At 40.3% G+C, this 21,309-nt stretch overlaps 2 protein-coding genes across 5 annotated transcripts in view; one reads left to right on the top strand and one right to left on the bottom strand.

Moving 5' to 3' along the window:
* Positions 1-21,309, bottom strand: part of KCNQ5 (potassium voltage-gated channel subfamily Q member 5) — a 247,978-nt gene that overhangs the window by 52,439 nt on the left and 174,230 nt on the right. For all 4 annotated transcript variants that reach the window (XM_083497362.1, XM_083497365.1, XM_083497363.1 and 1 more), the window contains one exon: positions 2,589-2,715. In XM_083497362.1, the coding sequence (XP_083353488.1) occupies positions 2,589-2,715 (127 nt within the window). The remainder of the gene's footprint in view (positions 1-2,588; positions 2,716-21,309) is intronic.
* The window catches only part of LOC310704212 (uncharacterized protein), a 162,190-nt gene that overhangs the window by 70,043 nt on the left and 70,838 nt on the right, over positions 1-21,309 (top strand). The window lies entirely within an intron of this gene.

Raw genomic sequence — 21,309 nt, 5'->3', positions numbered from 1 at the left:
CCATACTGAGAAAACCTCTTAATCCCAATTTTATTTTATTTTGTTCTTTGGTAGATTTACTGTGGGAGGGGATCATGGAAAATTGCTTCCCTTCCCATTCTACTAACAGAGCGATTCATGGGGCAAGGTCCTTGGCTCCACGAAAGAACACATGCTTCAGATGCAAAAGATCCCAGGTTCAATAACTGACGCCTCTAGGTAGGGCTGGGAAGACCTCTTGTCTGAAACCCTGGAGAGCTACTGCCAATCATTGCCAACAGTACTGAGCTAGATAGATAATGAAGACTGAGGCATATGGATAATGAATACCGCACTGGGTAGTTTGAATTGGTATAAGGCAGCTCCCTATGTTCTATGAAGATTAAAGCCAGATGATAACCAATGCAACTAAGAGTGCTGATGGAGAAAGAGAGATTCCATTGTCCTGGTAAAATCTGGAATTTAAAGCCAATGAACCTAGAAGTCACAAATACTTGGGGTATTCACAGGCTGCTTGTGGAAATGAAATTACCGTATTTTTTGCACCATAACACTCACTTTTTTCCTCCTAAAAAGTAAGGGGAAATGTCTGTGCGTGTTATGGAGGGAATGCCTATGGGTGGCATGCCTACGGATTTTCCTCCTCTAAAAACTACGTGCGTGTTATGGTCGGGTGCGTGTTATAGAGCGAAAAATACGGTATATACCATCTTATGTGCGATCTATGACATCAGTAATGACAACTATTTTATTTGTTTGTTTGTTTGATAAAAAATAACATTCCTCCCAATGAAGCCCTGGGCAGTAAACAATGAAACAATACGAGAAAAAAGCCCAGTTGAAGGCAAATTAAGTATCCTCACAACTTATAACCTAAAAATTGCCAGAAACAATATCCTTCAATCACCAAATGCCTGGGTGAACAGGGTGTTTTTTAAAAATAATAATAATAATAATGTTTTATTTCAAAAATGTAGAAACAACAACAAAATAAAGTTACATCTTGTAATTACTAGCAGAAGCTAATGCATTTAACATACCTTTCTTCTTTATGTGTAGGTAAGCATTTATGGAAGATCCACTGCAACTTGGGGATTTTCTGTATAGTTCATCATAATATTACAGTACTTAGTCTCTTTTCCATAATCTGAGGAAAGGCTTTAATAAATGTTGATGTATACGTCCCTAATGTGTATATGATAAAAAAATCATATCACACTATATAAAAAAATCAAACGTTTTTGCTTTAGCTTTTTATTTTGCCAACATTTCAATGTCAGAAGTTCTGAAATTGTCCAAATGTTGGTTACTACCCTAAGAGCAGGCATCAACAGAGATACTATTAATTTCTTAGATGCCACTTTCTCATTTTGTTCCTTCCATACCTAATGCTGGTGTGACATATATAGTCCGAAGGGGAGTATTTTGCCCCTGAAAAGTCCCCAAGCCAGAGGAGGAAACAGATCTGCATAAACTGAACAAACATGAATTAATCTCCTTGAATGAATCTCTCTTGCATGACATTCATGTTTCCTGGGACATTTGATTCTGAAATATTTGCTCTATGGCTAGGCGAGGCTAAAAACAAAGTTGTGTGCATTGCTTTGGTGCACTGCTTCAAAGCACTGAGCAGAGAGGGCTCTTTGCAAGGGACAAAGGGCTTTACAAGAGCTCTACTTGGCCCTTTGCAAGCTCCTTCAAGGGTCAGCTGGCTTCGGAGTTGCCTAGGGGGAACTTTGTAGCACGGCCAATCCCAGAGTGTTGAACTCCGTGCCTATCAGCTAAAAGGTGCTGACTTCAAGCTCCACTTTCTGCTGGAATTGGCTGCACAATGGAGATCCCCATGGAAACACTGATCCCAGGTGGTTTGTTCTTAGTGCCAGTTCAGCAAGCCTCTCTTGCCAATGCACAACCAGGAGCACACTTTGAAGCAGGACCTACTTTTACATTTGGGAGCCCATTTCTTTTATCATATCTTGATATGGTGGTACTGTTCCTGCTGTGACCCACCTTGGATCAGGCTGTGGGTCCCAACTCATAAGCTGAAGACCATTGTGATGTCAGATGCAGGGCAGGTGGGTGCTGTTTGGGGGGGAACGACCTCGTAGGCCAAATATTTATTGTAAACAGCTTAGACGCTCTATTCCAATCAAGTGGTATATAAATGTTGTTGAATAAAACAAATGCTGGGTTAAGTTAGGCCTGCAGGATGAAGGTTCCGCCCACCATCATTAAGAGATCATGGAGAACCAATAGAGTTGCATTCCCGTATCTCTGATCAACGTCATTGATCAGGGTGACCAAGACTGTTTCGGTGCTAAAATTGTGACTGAAACCAGGCTGAAACGTGACTAGATAACCTGCTTCTTCCAGGTATACCGGCAGGGGTGTCTGCAGGCCACCATAATCTATCTGACCAGATGCATATATTAATTCCAGGGCAAGATTTTTTTCTTTTCTATTAGTGATTATGGACAATCCATGTACCCATCAAAGGCATAGCCAAATGTAATCTAGGATCTGAATTAAAAATAATAGCCAGTGGAGTCCTATCCTTCTGTGACAATGCTGTAATTCATAACAAGGTTAGCCATGGTTAAAAAACTTACCTATTACACAGAATGGTTTCCTTGCAAATCTCAGCCTTCCCTGCCATCCACGGTACCGACAACAGCAGCCAGCAGACCAGATGCGCATGATAAACTCCAAACCAAAGACAACAATCATGACAGACTCCTAAAGGGGGGGGACGACGACAAATAATAAATACAGCCAGTGAAGTCAGCAGTACAGAAAACAGAAGCAAATACTTGTCAGTATTGGCTTAATTCAATTTCAAGAAGCTGAAATATAATTGGGTTTTTGTAAAATCTAAAGGATTGCATTGCATGTGACATCAAAAGCTTTAAAAAAGATTGAATTTTCATATAACACAAGGGAGAAGGGAGAAGATTGCAACCCCCCCCCCAAAAAAAAACACAGAAAAAACCCACCACCCCAACTCCCTACACATAGAAAAGTAGCTCCTCTGGGAGATGGCACACCTGGAACATTTCTCTCTTATATGCTTTTGTTTTCTACGGACAGGTAGCACTTGCGTGGGATTGTGCAGATTGTACTGTGTTGAACCGTCTTTTTCACCTCTACAACTAACAGCAGCTTGGGGAGGAGCAATATAAGGTGGGGAAATGACATGGGGTGCATGTTTTAGGATGAACCTTTTTACCAACCACCATATGGCCCATTTTAAAATTCTGCCTTCCCCCTACTTCTGCTTTTCATCAAATAAAAAGATGCCAGATTATCCAAACATAAATCTCCAATGTCAAGTTGAAGTCAATTTTTCTTTCTTTCTCTCCAGAGTATTGAATATGGGGTGCTGCTGCAGAGGTCACTGCTTGAACATCGCCCACCTCCGATTGTACAGTGGTCTCTGATCAAACAGGTTGTGCAGGCTGCAATCCCCATCATCCCTGACCACTGGTCCTGCTAGCTGGGGATCATGGGAGTTGTAGGCCAAAAACATCTGGAGGGCAGAGTTTGAGGAAGCATGCTGTAGTGCGTGAGAAGGGAGGAGGGAGTGCACATGCCACATTCCTAGTCCTCCCCTCCATGGGAAACAGTTACGCTATCGTGCCACCTTTAAATCACTTTAAAATTGTTGACTCCGGACTCAGGACCTATGCAGCTGCCATTTGATGGAGACTCCAATCAAGCATGTTTCTGAAGCATTCTAAAACCATTCTCATTTGACCATGCTTTTGATGATCTGTGTAGGTAGGATTTTAATACGTGTGTGTGTGTTTGTGGGCGCGCGCACACACACACACACACACAGTTACTTGCCCCAAGGCCTCACAATAGTCAGGGTCAGAACAAGTATATTCAAAACAGATGTACAGTGACACAACTTCCAACAGAAATCAGCTTCCAGGTTATCAGCATTACACTTGTGTTGGTTTGAAATGATTGGGGGTTCGTGAGCTAGCTTCAGCGGACAAAAGTACTTGAAAAAGCTTATTAAGCAGTTTGTCAAAGAAACAGAGGATAAGATTTATGTTTTATTTGGCAGATGAAAACATTTCCATGTCCAGGATAAAGCTGTTCTGTATCAGATGGCTAATTTGTTATCTTTACAGGATGGGGACTGCTGTAGGGCCACATTAGTAAGCAAGCATGAAAAATATATTGAGCACAGGAATTATCGGCAAAGAAAGTGGTGACCCACCTTGTAACACACCCACCCCGCTCAATACATCACTCATGTTTTTACTCTGTAAGAAACCACACTTCCTTAATCAGTCAACTGAAGGCAGCCATCTACTGCTAAACAGGCTACCTTTTGCAAGCACCGCTTATTTATTGATTAGAGAATAATGACGGCCAGCTAATTTATTAAAACATAGCTATTAGCGGCATAGCATTTTCCCATTGAAGTGCTTTAAAGCCTACTTTTAGTGCTTCTACCTTCTGAAGCTTCTGACCAGGCATAGGCAAACTCCGGCCCTCCAGACGTTTGGGACTACAATTCCCATCATCCCTGACCACTGGTTCTGTTAGCTAGGGATGATGGGAACTGTAGTCCCAAACATCTGGAGGGCCGGAGTTTGCCTATGCCTGCTTCTGACATTGGTTGGCTAAGCTCAGGGATGGAGACCATCCCTTTCTGTAAACTACGTTGAGGTTTTTCTGTACAATCAAGCAGTACATAAATTTTACGAAATAAAATAAAAATCAAGCTGGGGACTGAATGCTGCCCAATAGGCCTCTCTATCTGACTCTCATAAATCTCCCCAGGCCACATCTCCTCTCCCCAAACTGCACTCCTTTCTGGCTCTTCCAGTACTTTTGCCTGGTTGGAAAGTTTCCTTGAGTAGTGACAATGCCTCTTGTCTGCATAGATGGAGAGATGTGGGGGGCTGTAGAAATTTCTCACATTTGCCTGGCTGAAATGTAGCCTACTCTACAGAGAAGACTCACATATGCTGTCCCACCCATTTCATTCGTCTGGTCCCACCCACATTGGGCAGCCCCACAAGGGAATGCAGTCTGCAGGTTAAAAAAGGCTCCCCCCTTGCTGGCTGAGCTGGAGCAAATAAGAGTCCAACTCACATTAAAAACTGTCCAGAATTGACGACACTACACTGCATCGGAGACAGGAAACTGGAGCAAGGACAGGTGCAAAGAAATCTAACAAAGCACAGGAGGGACTGGATGTTATTGGAAAGGGAGAAAAAAGATTGCTGGAGGAAATTGGGCAAGGCAGGCAATTGGCTAAAAATAGGTGCCTAAGGAAACTATGGCTCGTGGTGAGATAGAACTGAAGAAAGGAGATGTCAAGGAGAAAGCGGAACCAAAGCAGAACCTCTCATGGGGCCCAGGAACAGACTGGGATGTGCACTATTGGCAGGGAAGGAAGTGGGCAAGCAAGGGAGGATTGGGGAATTGGGATTAGGGAGTCCATGAGCTTCAGCGGGACTCAGAAATCACTGAGGCTTTTTGCTGCCTTTAAGCAACTCTGAAGCTCAGTGTGTTCTCAGAGACGAGGTACTGCCTTTGTCTGTTTAGTTAGAAGAGAAGTCTTGTCTTTGATGTTGTGCTCTGGGGCCCACAATTTAGGCAGGCTACCAAGTTCATTGGACTTTACTACAGTGGTACATCGGGTTAAGAACTTAATTTGTTCCAGAGGTCCGTTCTTAACCTGAAACGGTTCGTAACCTGAGGTGTGTTTTCACTAATGGGGCCTCCTGCTGCCGCTGTGCTGCTGGCACACGATTTCCGTTCTTATCCTGGGGCAAAGTTCTTAACCTGGAGCAACCACTTCCTGGTTAGCGTAGTTTGTAACCCGAAGCATCTGTAACCCGAGGTACCACTGTACCTTGCAATTGCTGTCATTTTAGTGATGAGGCTCATATACTTTACTAAACTGTTTTTAGAAACTCTATAGGTTCCCATTCACGATAGATACAAAATAAGGAAAAGTCATTATCAAGTTCCCAGAAATGCTTTTTAAGAAGCCAAAGTGAACAATGCACATGATCGTTGAGAAGTTTCTTTTTAAAACTTGCACCCATTAGGCCAGCCTAAGCTATTTATATGGCAGCAGTAACATCACATCTAGATGATTTATTAGATTAAGCAAATATATGGAAAAGCATTAGAAATGGAATCTATCTAGCAGTAAATATTCTCAACAATATCTGACATGTCAAATGATCTTGTCATCTTCAATTGTAGGATTGGAATGAAACAAATATGACTTAAATGGGTAAGTGACACATTCACAGTGCCTACATTGAAGCAAATGGAATATATTCCAGCACACTGGAATCCCAGTAAAATACCCTTTGCTGAGTCACTTCACAGAAGCACAGAATCCTAGAATTAATCCTATAAAGCAAGTTTACATGCTCAATGTGTACTCTCTGATTCGGAGTTTCATAGGTTCTCTGATATATGAAGTTCTCATGTGAGCAAATTTCACCATTCATATAAGTGGAAGAGGCACCTTTTGAAAAGGTAGAATTTTTGCTCTGTCAAAATGAACAGAGACCTCCTTGTAGAAAAGGAAAATGCTTTGGAGCTCCTGTGCTTGCAAGAAAGAGCTAGATTAAGGAGACCGTGCAAACAGCCACATGGGGAGGAATCCTCTTCCATAGAAAAGTATGAGTCAGTTTTAAATTCTAGTAATAACACAGCATATATTTTAGAATCCATGTCATAAACTACTAGGACATCTCAACCAGGAAAGCTAAAAATGAAATTAATCCCTAAATGCTTCCTACTGTTTGTTTTTTCTTAGACTAATACCCAAGATATTTGTAAAGAGTAAGAAACAGTGTACTCATATTTCTTTAGTATACTGTTAACATCCAGCCTTTCAGTTTAGGATGCATAATCTGTACTAATATTAGGACGTATCATTTGCAGAGCTTGCCACTAAGCAAATGTGTACTGAGCAAATGTATTGAGGAAATTCTCCCTCAAGTCTGATACTGGTTTGTTTTAAGGCAGCCTGAAACTAGAGTTCCCATTTCAGCTTCTCTACTACATTACTGGAGTCAAGATTCTTATTTTGCATAAACATACATGTTAATTTTTAAAAGTGAAACACACACACCTTTAGCTTCACACTAACCTAGAAAAATAGCAAACACCAAAGCCCCTTACTTAATTGCATCAAAGTAAATTCAACTTAAAAGAAAGATTTTATCAAATAACTAAAAGAAATGAAGGAAGAAAATTGGCAGGTGCATGGGAGTTATCTAATGTTTTGACATGGCCAGAAATTGTGGTTGGGTTTCTTTTAGCACAGTGAGTTCCTGGGTCTTAGAGACAATTCCATTTCCATGTGGCTAAGGTGGCTGGCCGAACAAAGCTAGAGGAAACAGAAATGTATGTAGACATTGTGGGATAACCCACCTCATATAACAAACATGCTTAGGTCTAATTAATACATGAAGAGGTTAATACCACAGAGTAAGTTGTCCTGCCAGGCTTAGCTATATACTTCCCACACCTTGGGAGGAACTAGTTGATCAACCTTTCTTCTCTTCCAGTCTGCCTAATAAGCTCAGCATATGAAGAGGTTTGAGCTGGTTGCTCCAGCTCAACTGCAGGCTCTCATCAGCAACTCTTGAGACCTACAGCAAACCTTTATGGAACTAAAATATCCACCTGATGAAGTTAAACAATGGATCAACAAAGCCAGACTGATACCCAGAGAGAACTTGCTGCAAGACAGATCCAAAAAAGAAAACAACAGAACACCACTAGTAATTACATACAGCCCTCAAGTTAAAAAACTTCAACGCATCATCAGAGATTTACAACATCTCCTAAACAATGACAGTTCTCTTTCTCAAGCTCTGGGAGGAAGACCTTTCATCGCCTACAGACAGCCACCCAATCTTAAACAACTCCTCACCCACAATAATACAACAACCAAACTTAACATGGAAACTGGTACCAGAGCCTGCAATAAACCCAGATGCCAACTTTGCTGCCACATACACCCAGACAACACCATCACTGGACCCAACAGTTTTTAGGTTTTTAAGAAGAGTCTTTTTAACTATCTTTTTAAAGAATTGTTTTAATTTATTTTGACTACGGCAGACCAACACGGCTACCTACTTGAATCTTGAGTTCCTATACAAGTAATCTAGGAACTTTTACCACTTTGCAACTAAGCTAAGTTTTACTGCCTGTGCAACTTTCTGAAGCACATGTATCTGACTTTTGGAGAGTTTGTACGTAAAAATTTTTTTTATTTACCAAATGTCCGGTCTTTTCCTATGCTGGGGGAATGGGGGAACACTGGATATAAACCCTTTAAGGGGGCATTTTGGAACTCACTTGGAGGGGCATATTTTAAAGGTTGAACAGCCTATATTTTCACACTTTACTGCATATTTTGTGACTTCAAATCTCAGCAAAAAGTCCTTGCTCCAAAGTTGGATCTTATGACCATTCCTCATAAGGCTTGGTTTCCAGATCCTTGATAATCTTGGTTGCCCTCCTCTGCACATGTTCCAGCCTGTCAATATTGTTATTAAATTGTGGCACTCAGAACTGGACACAGTACTCCAGGTGTGGTCTGACCAAGACAGAGTAGAGTGGGACTATTACTTCCCTTGGATACTATATTTCTGTTGATGCAGTCTACAATAGCATTAGCTTTTCTGCAGCTGAATCACACTGTTGATTCATGTTAAATTTGCAGTCTACTAACCTCTCTTGCAAGCCTGAATTCATTCTGAAGTATAGCTTGCCTGATCTTCTCCCTGAAATGGTTAGCAACTCATGTATACTCTTCCTTTGCGATCTCTGCAATCTCCCCTTTCTTTCATTTGTTATATACACCAATTTTTTTTAGATGCCTTTCATTTTTTATTTCTTTTTGGAATTGTCTGTGTTGTCTAGCTTTTGTGCCTTCAATATTTCACCTTTAAGAATCTCCCATCCATCTTTGACTTACTTCTCTTTCTGACTATGGGATCTCATCCAGTTGTCCCTTAAGCTTTTTGAAATCAAGTGCAGAGTGCATGTCTGACTACATTCAGCTTTCTCTTGCATATGAATAACTTCTTCCCAAGGTTCCTGATTACTTCCACCTTGTCGATCACTTCTTTCCTCTTGGTGAGGATGAGATCCAAAATAGATGATCCATTTGTTGTGTCTTCTGCCTTCTGGGAAATAGTTTGTCAGCAAGGCAATTGAAGAATTTGTTGGACCTTACATTCCTGGCAGAGTGTGAGTTCCAACAGATATCCGAACTAGGTTTTGAACTAAGCTAATTTGCATAAGATAATTTGTATTGGGAAAAGTTCTGTTTCTGCTGGAATATTTTCTGATGCCCTTGAGAGTGATCTAATTTAGCAAGTTTATTTCCTTTTGTATTTAGTAAACAAAGCAAAAAACTTTGAAATCACCAAGCTTGCCATTATTATAGTTGCGTTTGGCACCCACTCATTGTTACTAATGAACATATGAAATTGATATTTTTCCCACCAAAAGTAAAGCACTGCAAAATCTCCCATTTTGGATTTTTTTTTCTCCTGTGGAAAATTTTCCACCACACATCACTGAAACAGGGATCCCTTCATGGAAATGGATGGGACTCCCATGTAAGCATCAAGCATAAATGGAACCTTGGCTCTAAGTGATTGTGTTATCTTAAACTTGTGGGGCAAATCTAGCACTATTGTTTCTAATCAGACCATCCTAATTAAAGTAATCATGGAACTGTAGAACTGACATTAACTTATTTTAATCAGTGCTTGAGTAAGAATAAGAAATGTCAGACCAGCTACTTCTCGATTATTATATAATTAGGTGTTTTATTTGCTAATTGAGCTTATTCTCATTTTATTATACTTATGCATTTCAGTAACTGCAGCTAGGTAATATGAGGGCTGCAAACTCTAATTGCTTTAATTGGAGGATTTGCACACAGGAGGTTTAAAACTGTGAATGGTAATTTTAATCAGTATGGGGAAAATTTAATTGGTAGGGTTAAGTGCAGTCCAGGTACCATATTATGTCTGGAATACTAGAACCGTGGTTCCCAACTTTTTTAGTTTGGTAACCCACAACTCCAAATTTACTTGGTAGAGTGAGTCATTTATTTATTTATTTATTGTCACATGAATTTTTAGATCTTCAGTAGCCATCAGCTTGACTCATTTTAACTGTCTTGCTGGGTTTTTTTGTTTTTGTTTTGCCTATTTCGTAACCATTATGTGAGGCATCCAAGCTAAAACCTATTTAACAGATTAATGTTAAGTAGTTAACATATTAATTAATTGTTGAAATATTTCTAGTACTCACCAAGTTATTCACAGGTTTCTTTTTACGGGAATGCAAGAACACTAATAACCTTATTGCAGGGTATTGCTTCATAAACTATAAAAATTATTCTTAAAACTTAAAGCAGTGTTAAATACAAAAATTATGAATAATGTCAATAGTTTATTCATCATAAAGTCTATGTTGGAAAGTATCAGTGGGATGACTAAGCTTGCCTTTTGTCAATGTAGGTCAGTGTGTAGTTTGATGGCTGTTAGACACAGATCCTTAGTAATAGTGTGCCACTTAATTTTGTTCTCATGCCTGTCATTGCTGAAAAACCTGTCTCTCGTAGACATGTACTACTAAACAGCAGCAGCATGGGTATTGCTTCATCAGCAAGCTCTGAAGGTCCTAACACATTGCAGTTCAATGCATTGTTCTTTTTGCACAAATGCAGCTTTGTGACATCAGTTTTGTAAATGGGTTTCACACCCAAACTTCTCTGTTTCTTCAGCACAAAAGTAGTAGACAAACCACGGCTAAGCAAACTTCACATCAGCCTTGGCTAAACTATTAACTAACCCTGGCAGCACATCTGGTGACAGTTCGCCACAAGATAAGATACTCCCTGTATGAGTACCTTGTGGTGAAGTGTCATTGGACCTGCCGTGATCCACCAGAGAGTGTCCCCCAAGTTTTAAAATGTAAGACTTTGTTTGGCAAGTGTCAGCACAGCATTCTAATACGCCAACCAAACAAAAAGTTGGAAGAGGTATAATTATACCAGTTAAGGCTTAGAAGCAATATGGTAATTGTTTTGGATTTGCTTATAAAACCCATGACTCACATGCCCAGGCTTCACAACCTACTTGCAGGTCATGACAACAGGTCAGGCAGGCAGCACTGTACTAGGTGTGTCTCAAGCTAAGGTCAACTGCGAATGTAACATCAACCTCCAATTAATTAATGGAATTAACATCTTGTATTAAGGCCACAACATTTACTCAGATAATAACCTCCCAATTAATTTAGAGGGTGTTCCTGATTAACTTGACAACAGATTTGATTTGTTTTTAAAGTTCAATATTTTAATTTTTCAAAGCAGCCCATATGGCAGGCTCCATCTTGGAAGATGTAATATTCTTACGTGGGTCCCTTGTGCATCTACCCAAAGGGTTGCACAGCTTCCTGTTCACTGTGCACAACAACAGATGCCAAAGGAACAACTGAACAGTGGCTTCATTAAACAGAGAATGAACAGGACTAGCTCTGAGGCCAGTTTACCCAGAACTGAAGTGCTGGGGGGCTGAAAACACAAACACAACACAAATCCTACCCACCCAGCCACAGAAGAAGCAATGGTCAGTTTCTTTTAACCCTTTACACACCATATACCACAGAAGGACACATTCCTCCTTTTCTCACAAACAAGGGAGATGGTGCTTGCTTTGAAACCTGTGTGCACCATATAAAATGAGGGTGTTTTTTTTTTGTTAGAACTGTGGCTCATTTGCAAATATATTACTTTATCTTTTAAGCTTCATACACTTGAGAGATTTATTTGGGTGACAGCCCTAAAACACTTTCCACACTCCTATATCTCTTTATATTGTTTTGAGTTGGCTCTGGATATCTACGCACAACAATCTAGTGCAGAGCTTTCCAAATTGTGTGTCGCGACACGTTAGTGTGTTGGCTGCAGTGTGTGTGTGTTGCGCAAATACTCCCCGCGCTCCTCCCGGGGATGGAAATTGGTTCAACCTCCAATTTGCTAGTAAAACTGAATTACTGTGTTGCAAAATGATGCATGTCTAAAAAGTCACTAACATGAAAAGTTTGGAAAGCCCTGATCTAGTATCTAGGCAGCTGTTGCCAGGTCTATGCTCTATGGAGCAGTTGTAACAACCGGGGACCACTCCCCTTCCACTAGTTTTTGTGCCATCGCTCAACGGAGACTGCACTTACATGGCAACTTCCTTTGCTAATCCCATTTCAATCCCCTCCTGGTTCTAGATGAATGATGCAAGAATGGTTGGGGAATCATCTGGCCCTTCACTTGCCTGATCTACCTCTTCTTCCAACCCATCTTGTGCTCCACCATTCAGCACTTAAGTTTCCCCTGCTTCCAACTCTTGTCCCCTGGCCGGAACAGTTCCCCACAAATCACTGACCCCCCTCTCCTGAATCAGACTCCAGCCCCCCTTCCAGTCCCTGGCACTGAAGAATATCTGGAAAAGCTGATGGACATAAAAGTGGCTGCCACACACACATCTCTTGAAAAGGGACTTTCATGGGTGGGAAGTGGTAGTTGAGTCCAATTTCCTGATGTTTGCGACAAAATATACAGATTATATTCTCCTTTGTTATGGGCAATGGATGATACAGTACCTGTATATTTATTTGTGCCATCATGTATGGCATGAGTTGATGAGCTGCATACAGCTAAGCTCTACTTAGGGAAGAACTGAAGTCAGACTAATTTCAGTGGGACTGCATGATGGCTTCAGAGATCAATTAAACATATTCTCCTGACACCCAGCTACCACAGATCCTGGAAAGGAAATTTATGAACTTGACTGTATGATCATATTCATCAACTCATTTGTGTCTTTCTATTCAGCACTTCTGTTGATCTGAGCCGAAATAGTGCTTACAGACGTTAATAATCAAACTGTATGCATATGAAAGAATTGACACCTACTGATTTCAGGAAACAATGAGGCCATTTCTAAAGCTCCCAGAGCATTTTACATATGAATATGTCATTGCTGCTTTGCTAAAGAAAGCTGTGGGATTTCACAAAGTAACATCATGGGAGGGGAAGTTCTCTTTAATTGTGGTGCTCAGTAATGTGCTAATAGAAATCAAAGAGTTGGTCCAAGATCAGATGCATTTAAGAATGTACTCAACTCTGCCACTGAAATCAATGGGACTTCTAAAGTACTAACTCTGGCTGGATTGTGTCCTTTGTGATTACTGTTATATTTCACACAGGCTATTGAAATGGCTTAAATTCCCTTGCTTCTCTGTTGGCTGAAACAATAAGTGCTTTCCTTTGGAAAGACATTAAAACTGCTAAAACTGTTGTTATTGTAGTTTCCTCATTAATTAACACCACTAATCATTAAAACTCTAAATAACCTTTGGTTAATTTGCAGAGTACATGCTGTGACCATCAAATTCCCATAGTTCCAGTCTGCTAGAGAATCAGAAGGCATATGGATAAAAAGTAGGGGGAGGGGGGAACCCATTGACATAAATTCCCTAATCTCAGAAGAATCATGGTTGATTAGCTATGCAAAAATAAACCTGGCAGTGGAATGTAAAAAAAGATTAAAACAATCCATTTTCTGTTATGTTATCCACACTCTCACTTTTAATATGCACAGTTTTTGAGGCTGCCAACCAGTTCAAATATTTTTAGCTGACTAACCATTTAGGTTTAAATGTATTAATTATTATAATAGAATTTGCATTTTACTTAGATGCTGAATGTGAAATAACCTAATTATAAAATTAGTGAAACCAAAAGGGACTATTAGTCACAAAGTTTAGTTCTATTACATTTATCTGGGATTCTGAGTATTTCTTAGAGTGGCAGAAGGTGAAATTCAAAGTGTTGAAATGGGTGGTGCCCACATGATCCCAAGGCAGGATGGATGCGCAATGCAGCTAGTTGGTGGTAACTATTTTGACACCACTGATGCATCTTTGGAAGGAATAGGGACTTGTGCTCACCAACCACCATCTCTTGCTGCTCTTGGATTGAGCCTCTGTTGTTGACCATCTGTTAGCTTCCTAAATAATGTACAAGTGCGCAGATAGCCCACTTCTGCACTGGGTCATAATCAGCACTGCCATCTCTTATTCTGCTGATCATCTATGATGGAAGGGATGGAAGTGCCTGGATTAGTTTCTCCTGCCCTAAGCAGGTATTCAGTTCTGTCAGTGACGGCAGCACCAATAAATATTTTCAATGTTTTACAATGGCTGAAGAATTACTGTATCTAGATGCTGGGCGCATTTGATCCGTAAGTACAGTGATGACTATCTTCAATATGGATTTACTGAAGGATCTGACTTATAACCAAAGTCCCTGTGTGTTTCATGTTGTGAAATTCTAGCTAATGAATCTATGAAGCCTGCTAATCTTCAACGTCATTTGGAGACAAAACACGCACGCTCCAAAAATAAATCAATGGTTTTTTTGTGGAGTTGAAGAAGGGGCAAAAAAACCATAGAAAAAAACCTTCGAGTTCTCAGGAGAATGCAACCTTAGCTTCTTATGTGGCACAAATCATTGGCAAAGCAGGAAAGGATCATATTCTAGGTGAGGAAGTGATTCTCCCTGCTTGTGTAGCTAAATGCAAATGAGTACTTGGTGAGTTGGGAGGCTAGGGAAATCAACACATCACCTCCTTCGAGCAACATTGTGAAATGAAGAATATGTCTAATGATGTCTAATGTCTAATGATATAAAACAGACTCTCACTTTAAGGGTCCAGACTTGCAACTTCTTTCCATTGCAAACTGATGAAACCACTGGTATTACAAACAAAGCTATCATGCCTTTGTACACTATGTATGGAAAGAAAAATATATGGAGGATTTTTTTACTTTCATGTGAACTTGCACACACTACAGTGGAGTGCATGTTTAAATCCCTAAGTGGGTTTTGTTGTTGTTGTTGTTTGTTTTTTGTTGTTGCAAAGAACCACATTTCATGGGAGAAATGTGTGTGTCTGACAACAGATGGTGCTTGTGCTATGTCAGGGAAAATCAGTGGACTTGTTCATCCATGGTGAAGTATGACTTTTCCTGACAGATTCAAACTTTTCATGTGGTCAGTTGAACAACTTTGAGTGGTTGTGTTTGGTAGCCTACTTAGCAATGTTTTCACCTACTTGAACACTCTCAACACAAGCCTTCAAGGTAGTGATGTGTATATTTTTTACACTGAAGATAAGATTGAGGCAGTGATTTAAAAAATATGGTTAAGGGAAAGCCAGGTAGAAGGTGATAGCCTTACTAACATCCAAACATTGGAGACATTTCTGGAGTCCACTGAGAAAGAATTGATACCAGAAGTAAAAAATAACACCAATGAGCACCTGCGTGATTTATTATGACTAGCTTCAGATATTACTTTCCTGCACCAAATCCTGAATACTCATGGATAAGGAATCCTTTTTAATGTGGTGACGTACAACTAACAACTCTATCTGTGGAAGATACACTTGTTGATGTGACTTGTGACGGTTCATCGAAATAATTTTTCTAATAATGTAGACTAGCTCATCCTGGGTGAAGGTTTTTCCTGATTATAAGTAGGTGAAAAAACTTTGAAACATCTAGTTTCATTCTGTTCCACATATCTTTGTGAACAAACATTTTGGACATTTTGTTATACAAAGAATAAGCAAAGAAATTGGCTCAATTTTAATCTAGATTTGAGATTAAAAGTAGGAAATACTGAACTGGAAGTAGAAGGGATTGTTTGGGACTAAAAAAGGCATGATTTCTCCCAACACATATAGGTTTAGTAGCTGCTAGATATATCCTAATTTGTTAACTCGTAATGCATGTTAGTAAAATTAAATTCATCTCCCCCCCCGCACTAAATCATTGTCATTTGTGTGAGTAATATACTAAAAAACACTGCCCATAAAATTTGTGATAACTAAAATCCATTGCTTTTTAGGGACTACCCCACACTTGCTCCAAAAATTTGCTTCGCACAAAGATTTCAAAAGTAGAGGGTCCATGCCTTGGCTTTTGAAAAACAAGGGGTCTGTAGTACTTAGCTAATTGGGAAACATGGATCTTGATAACTCTTACCTACTCAATAGTGTGGAAAAGCTCGAATCTGTTTTATGAATTATCTGTAGGAAAGATATCAAAAACTGGAAAGTGTTTCACTCTCCTCATACCACATACTAACCCCTACATCAGTAATTTCTCTTTACCTTCTCACTGATTTTACATGGCATGCTGTTTACTGAAGGCTGCTCTGACATTGTGCTCCCCCTGAAAAAAGCTTGTCACTTGATTTTTAAAGTTTTAAAATGTTAAAATTTAACTGCTAAGTTTTACCTGCTTCTAATTCATATTAAGTAGGTGATTAATATGTTGTATTATATATACTTCAAGAGAACAATGCCTTGGATAAATAAGGATGACTCACATTTCAACTATAAGAGGAAAGAACTCAGAGACAATGATTTTAAAACAGAGGGAACACAGAGTTAATGTTGAATTCTATCCAGCTGGATTTCTAACAGTAGGAAAAGTGGGGTCATAAATTTTAAAAACACAAAAATTTGGAAGAGATTTATAAATGGAACATAAATCACTACCAATAAATTCCCAAGAGTTCCTAGTATAATATCTCATAAACATCCAAGCAACCCATTCCTATGTTTACTCAGAAGTAAGACTATCCGAGGCTTTCAGGGCTACTTAATTCCAGATAAACATGCTTAGATTCCAGTCTTGGAAAGTGAGGGTGTAATTCTCAAATCCCCTGCACCAGAGCTATCCTCCCATCAAGGCCGTCAGAAGAGGTATATGAGGCAAACCAGACCAGGGAAGAAGGGGTGAGTGAAGATCTACATCAAGAGCAAGGGGTGGGAGAGAGAGAGAGATAAAGATCTACATTAGGAACAAGGCTGAGAAGACACCAGCAGTGCTTCCTATTTGCCAAGAGGACTTCTGCAGTGGTGGCATGGTGAGGGCTGCCAAGGAGATCTGGCCTCCAAGGAGCATGCTGCAGCTGTTGCTGCCACCAGATCTACTGCTCCTATGGATTCTGCCACCTGAAGATGGTCACCTCACCTTGCCCCATGGGTGGGCCAGCCCTACCTCCCACTCTCAATAGCAGCATAGGCAGCCAAACTTCACCAAACACCAGGGGTACCTGGTATCTGGGATTATTGCATGGTAGCCATGCAACCACCTCCAAAGGGTCTGCAACTGGTCAGTGTAGTCACAAGTGTTTTCAGACTGGAGCTATAAACCTCTGTATCCTGCTGCCTCTAAATGCAACTGCAAGCCTGGTAAGGAGCTGCTATGCTGTTCCAACAAGATGCAGCCTCCAGATCCTTTATAGATATTACTGCACAGCTGCTCTGCTGAGCCATATAGGTGGGGGAGTTGCAGCAAGGTGTATCACTTACAAGTTAGTTAATTGTGCCTTAAGGATTTTCTAGTATTTATCAGCCACACGATCAACCTTCACAACAATTTGATGATGTTAATAAATAGTGTTAATAAATAGTCTTAATACATGGATTAGATATAAATGATTTTGCACCATTTGCACTAGAAAACAGGTCTTACCACAAGTGCTAGTTATTCCATATCAAAACTAAGTACAAATAATTTTGCTAAAGATAAAGTAGCATTTATTTGCCAATAGTTTTTTAAAAATATTTTTTTTATATACATATCTGGGTGTATCAAAGTCAGCCTATTCAAAATGGACCCACTGAAATCAATGGGCAAGGCACTTAAATCCATTGATTTCAATGGTCTACCCTGAGTGTAACTTAGTTGCATATTATTCGCTTGTCATGAGCACGATATCTGCTCAAAGGTTCAGTCAGTCAGTGATGGGAAAGGAGCTCCTCAAGAGCTCAACTTTCACCAATTTTGAAGTTCTTATGCCTAGCAGCTGTTGGAAGATCCAGCAGTGACACTGGGTATAAGATGAAATACTCAAAGGGCTGGTTGCTCGTGCCAATCTTATTCATTTTTAATCAGCCTGCTGATTTACAGCAGGCTGGCTCTGTTTCTTCAATTATGTAGTTTGTTGCAATCAAGGAGACATGTTCCCCCCCCCCAAACCATTTTGCCTTTGCCTCACAAAATCAGTAAGCGATTCATGACTGCAGGCTTACCCACAAGCAGTGGGGATGAGGATTCATATACTTTTATCAATGCTTGAGGTTTGCGACCAACGTGGGTTGAGGGGGGAAGCTCATGCTGTAAGCCTAGCATCATAAGTTCAAAAAGGGCATTGAAGCTAACCTGTAAATCAGAGTGAGGAACCCCCTAGCCTAGCCCACAGGCCAATCTTGTCCTTCCAGGGTCCAATCAGACCTACAATGCTGTTTCTCCATAACCATGCCCACCGGTCAATCATCTGATACCATTCTGATGGGCAGATGTTGCCAGCTGATTGGTGGGGTTATGTAGCTCAATTCTGCACTGGTGGGAAACCCACTAGTTTCCCACCGAGAACTAGCACGCACAGCCAAAGCATCAGTATTCAATCCCCTGCTTATCAGTTTAATCCTGCTCAGTCCCTTGTCTCCACTCATCAGCTGATAATGACGAGCAGCCTTGTCCACAGTCTGAGGTGGAGATATAAATATCTGGCCTACTGGAGAAAGACGTTTCTCCATCCCGCTGTGGATCACATTTGAGGATTATTCCCTGGGATGTTCAGATCTGGTGAAATTTGCTGGAACCAGTGAAAAGTTAATGCAGAGGAGAAGAAACAACATTGCTCCTCACCCAGTCCCTGCTCTAGAACACAGCAAGCATGAGTGAGAGACTGCTTGTATATGAAGCCGTAGGAGTCGAAGCTAGAGAGGGAGGTTGTGTACCACTTGCTACAAAGGAAGGACCTAAACAGTGAGATGCATGTACTTGTTAAGTATAATGGTTTAATTGACACTGAAATGAGAATGCCTGAATGTGTGTTTGTGAAAAGGTTTAACATGGGGATTTTCCATGAGGTTATATTGAAAGCAAGAAGAGCTCTCTCTGAGCTGTAACTTGTTAATGACCTGTTGACTGTTTTTCTACTCTGTGCTGAGAGTGAACCTTTGATCATGGGATGAAGGTATTGAGTAGCAAATTCGCCATCTTGAGAGGTTGGTGGCTGTTAGTATTTCTGAACTCTACAGGGAGAACAATGCATGTAAATGGCTCTGCAAGACATTTGTGATAACTAATAAAGGCTGGAATGCAGACTGGAATGGGGGAGAGACACAGTTTGGATTTTTGGAATCTCTTATTTCTAAGAAGATGTTGAGCCTGTGCTGGACAGCACAAGACATTGAATAGATATTTTGGTTGTATCTTTGATGCTTATGATGTTTTTGAAGAGTTCTGCCAGTAAAACTATGAATAATATTTTCTTGGGCCTGGACACTGTTTTCTTCCAAAGGAGTCAATTCCTATGCTTTCAGTCACTTCAAACTGCACAATATTAATATCAGCAACAGTGTTGGCAACCTCTCTATGTGGGGTGTCTTTGAAGGCAGCCAGGGAAGTGGAGCTATTTCACTGAGCAGCAGTTTGTTTAGCCACCGACATTAGCTCCAATTTGTTTCCAGGCAAAATTCAAGGTGTTGGTGCTTACTTTTAAAGCCCTTTACAGTCTGGGCCCACTACACCTGAAGCACACTGGGGAGATTATAATTCTACCAGCCAGGAGGTTTTTCCTTCTTGCCTTTGCTTCCAAATATACCCCTTCCTCATGCTGGAGAAAAGGAGGTTTGGAGAACTTCTGGGAGCTGTTACTTCTAAGTGTGTAACTGAAAAACGGCACGAAGAAACCAACTGCAATATATTTAAAGAACGAACCTCTCATCTGCCAAAATCCTGCTGATGCATATGGTCTGAGGAAAGATTTTTCACTCCTGCCATCTCGGCTAACATCTCACATCTCAGAGATGAGTGGAAGTGTATACTTTTAATATTTTTTGCTCGGTTCCTTGGGGGTCAGTGGAAAATGTGATTCTCTCCCTTTCCTTTCTACCACAACTTGAGAGTATACCCAATCTGTTGACACTTCTGTTCTGCGAATGATGCCATCTGCCGCAATGCTTTGCAGTTATCCCTCTGGTATCTTCTTCCAAGTTTTAAGCCTTTGCAGAAAACACTTTCTTCCAAAGTTAATTGACACAGTGCTGTCCCATGAAAATTATCTGCATGCAGAGTATTCCACTTACTGATTCACTCTTGATGTTTAAAATTGATTCAACCTGGTTACAACAGTGTACTTTACTCAAGACTTTGAGATGGTTCACGTAACAAATTACTGCTTATTAAACTTATTAAGCATGCTCTTGGAGAGTAGCTTGCAAATGCTTTGCTCCTCTGTAGTCTTTTTTTTTTGGGGGGGGTCCTGCTAAACTGGGGTTCGGTTTAGCATGTCATCTGAACTGGGACTCCCTACAGCTCATGCTTAAGTAGGAGCAAGTTAGCCATGAGGCCCAGTTCCGATGACAAGCTGTGCTAACCTTTATTTACCTTCGTTTAGTGTGATACAGTAGTAAAAGGAACGAAGTGGCTGGGGAGCAAAGTAACTGTGAGCTCCTTTCAAAGAGCTCCCATATTTGTGTGGTCTTGCTAAACCATAATCTGCCTTAATGGGTCTTGTGAACCAGGACTGTGTGTAGAGAGAGACCTGCTTGGTTTGCACAGTGTATTAGCAGCAGTTTTATTATTTGCGTACTGCGTTTCCACTTGAAAATTATCTGTAACTTCCCATTACTGGATTTTATTTTTGACCACAGGGCTTTAAATTACCTACCATATTTTTGAACATTATAATTTATTTCAACTATGCTTCTGCAGCTGCTTTTGTTCCTATCTATTTGACTTGCCAAGTATCTGACTAGCCATCTAGATAGAATGCCAAATGTTTTTATAATCTTTTGAATTTGTCAGAAGTTTATCCGCACATGCACTTACAAACACGGTGCTACAATTGTACAAGTGTCTCTTGGATTTATTTATTTATAAGATCAAAATGTGAGAAGCAGTTCGTTTAGGAACATTTAAAATTTATTTACAGTTTAATACAAAATAAACCTTGCCTTATAGACAATCTGTAGCTCGCAGAAGTAAATAAATAGTAGGTAGCAAGTCTGGCATATTGCAAGCATGTGCTCCTGCTTGTGTTGTCAAGAAAAAAAGCTACAAAAACTGGACTGGAGCCCAAGGTAAATTCATGGAAGAAAAGCTTCTCCCTCTACTGTCCACCTCCTGAAAAACCATTCTGGAGGTTGGTGGGGCATCCTG

Source organism: Podarcis liolepis, assembly GCF_965112155.1.
Source record: "Podarcis liolepis genome assembly, chromosome: 3".
Lineage (NCBI taxonomy): Eukaryota > Metazoa > Chordata > Lepidosauria > Squamata > Lacertidae > Podarcis > Podarcis liolepis.
This window is presented reverse-complemented; position numbering and strand designations above follow the sequence as displayed.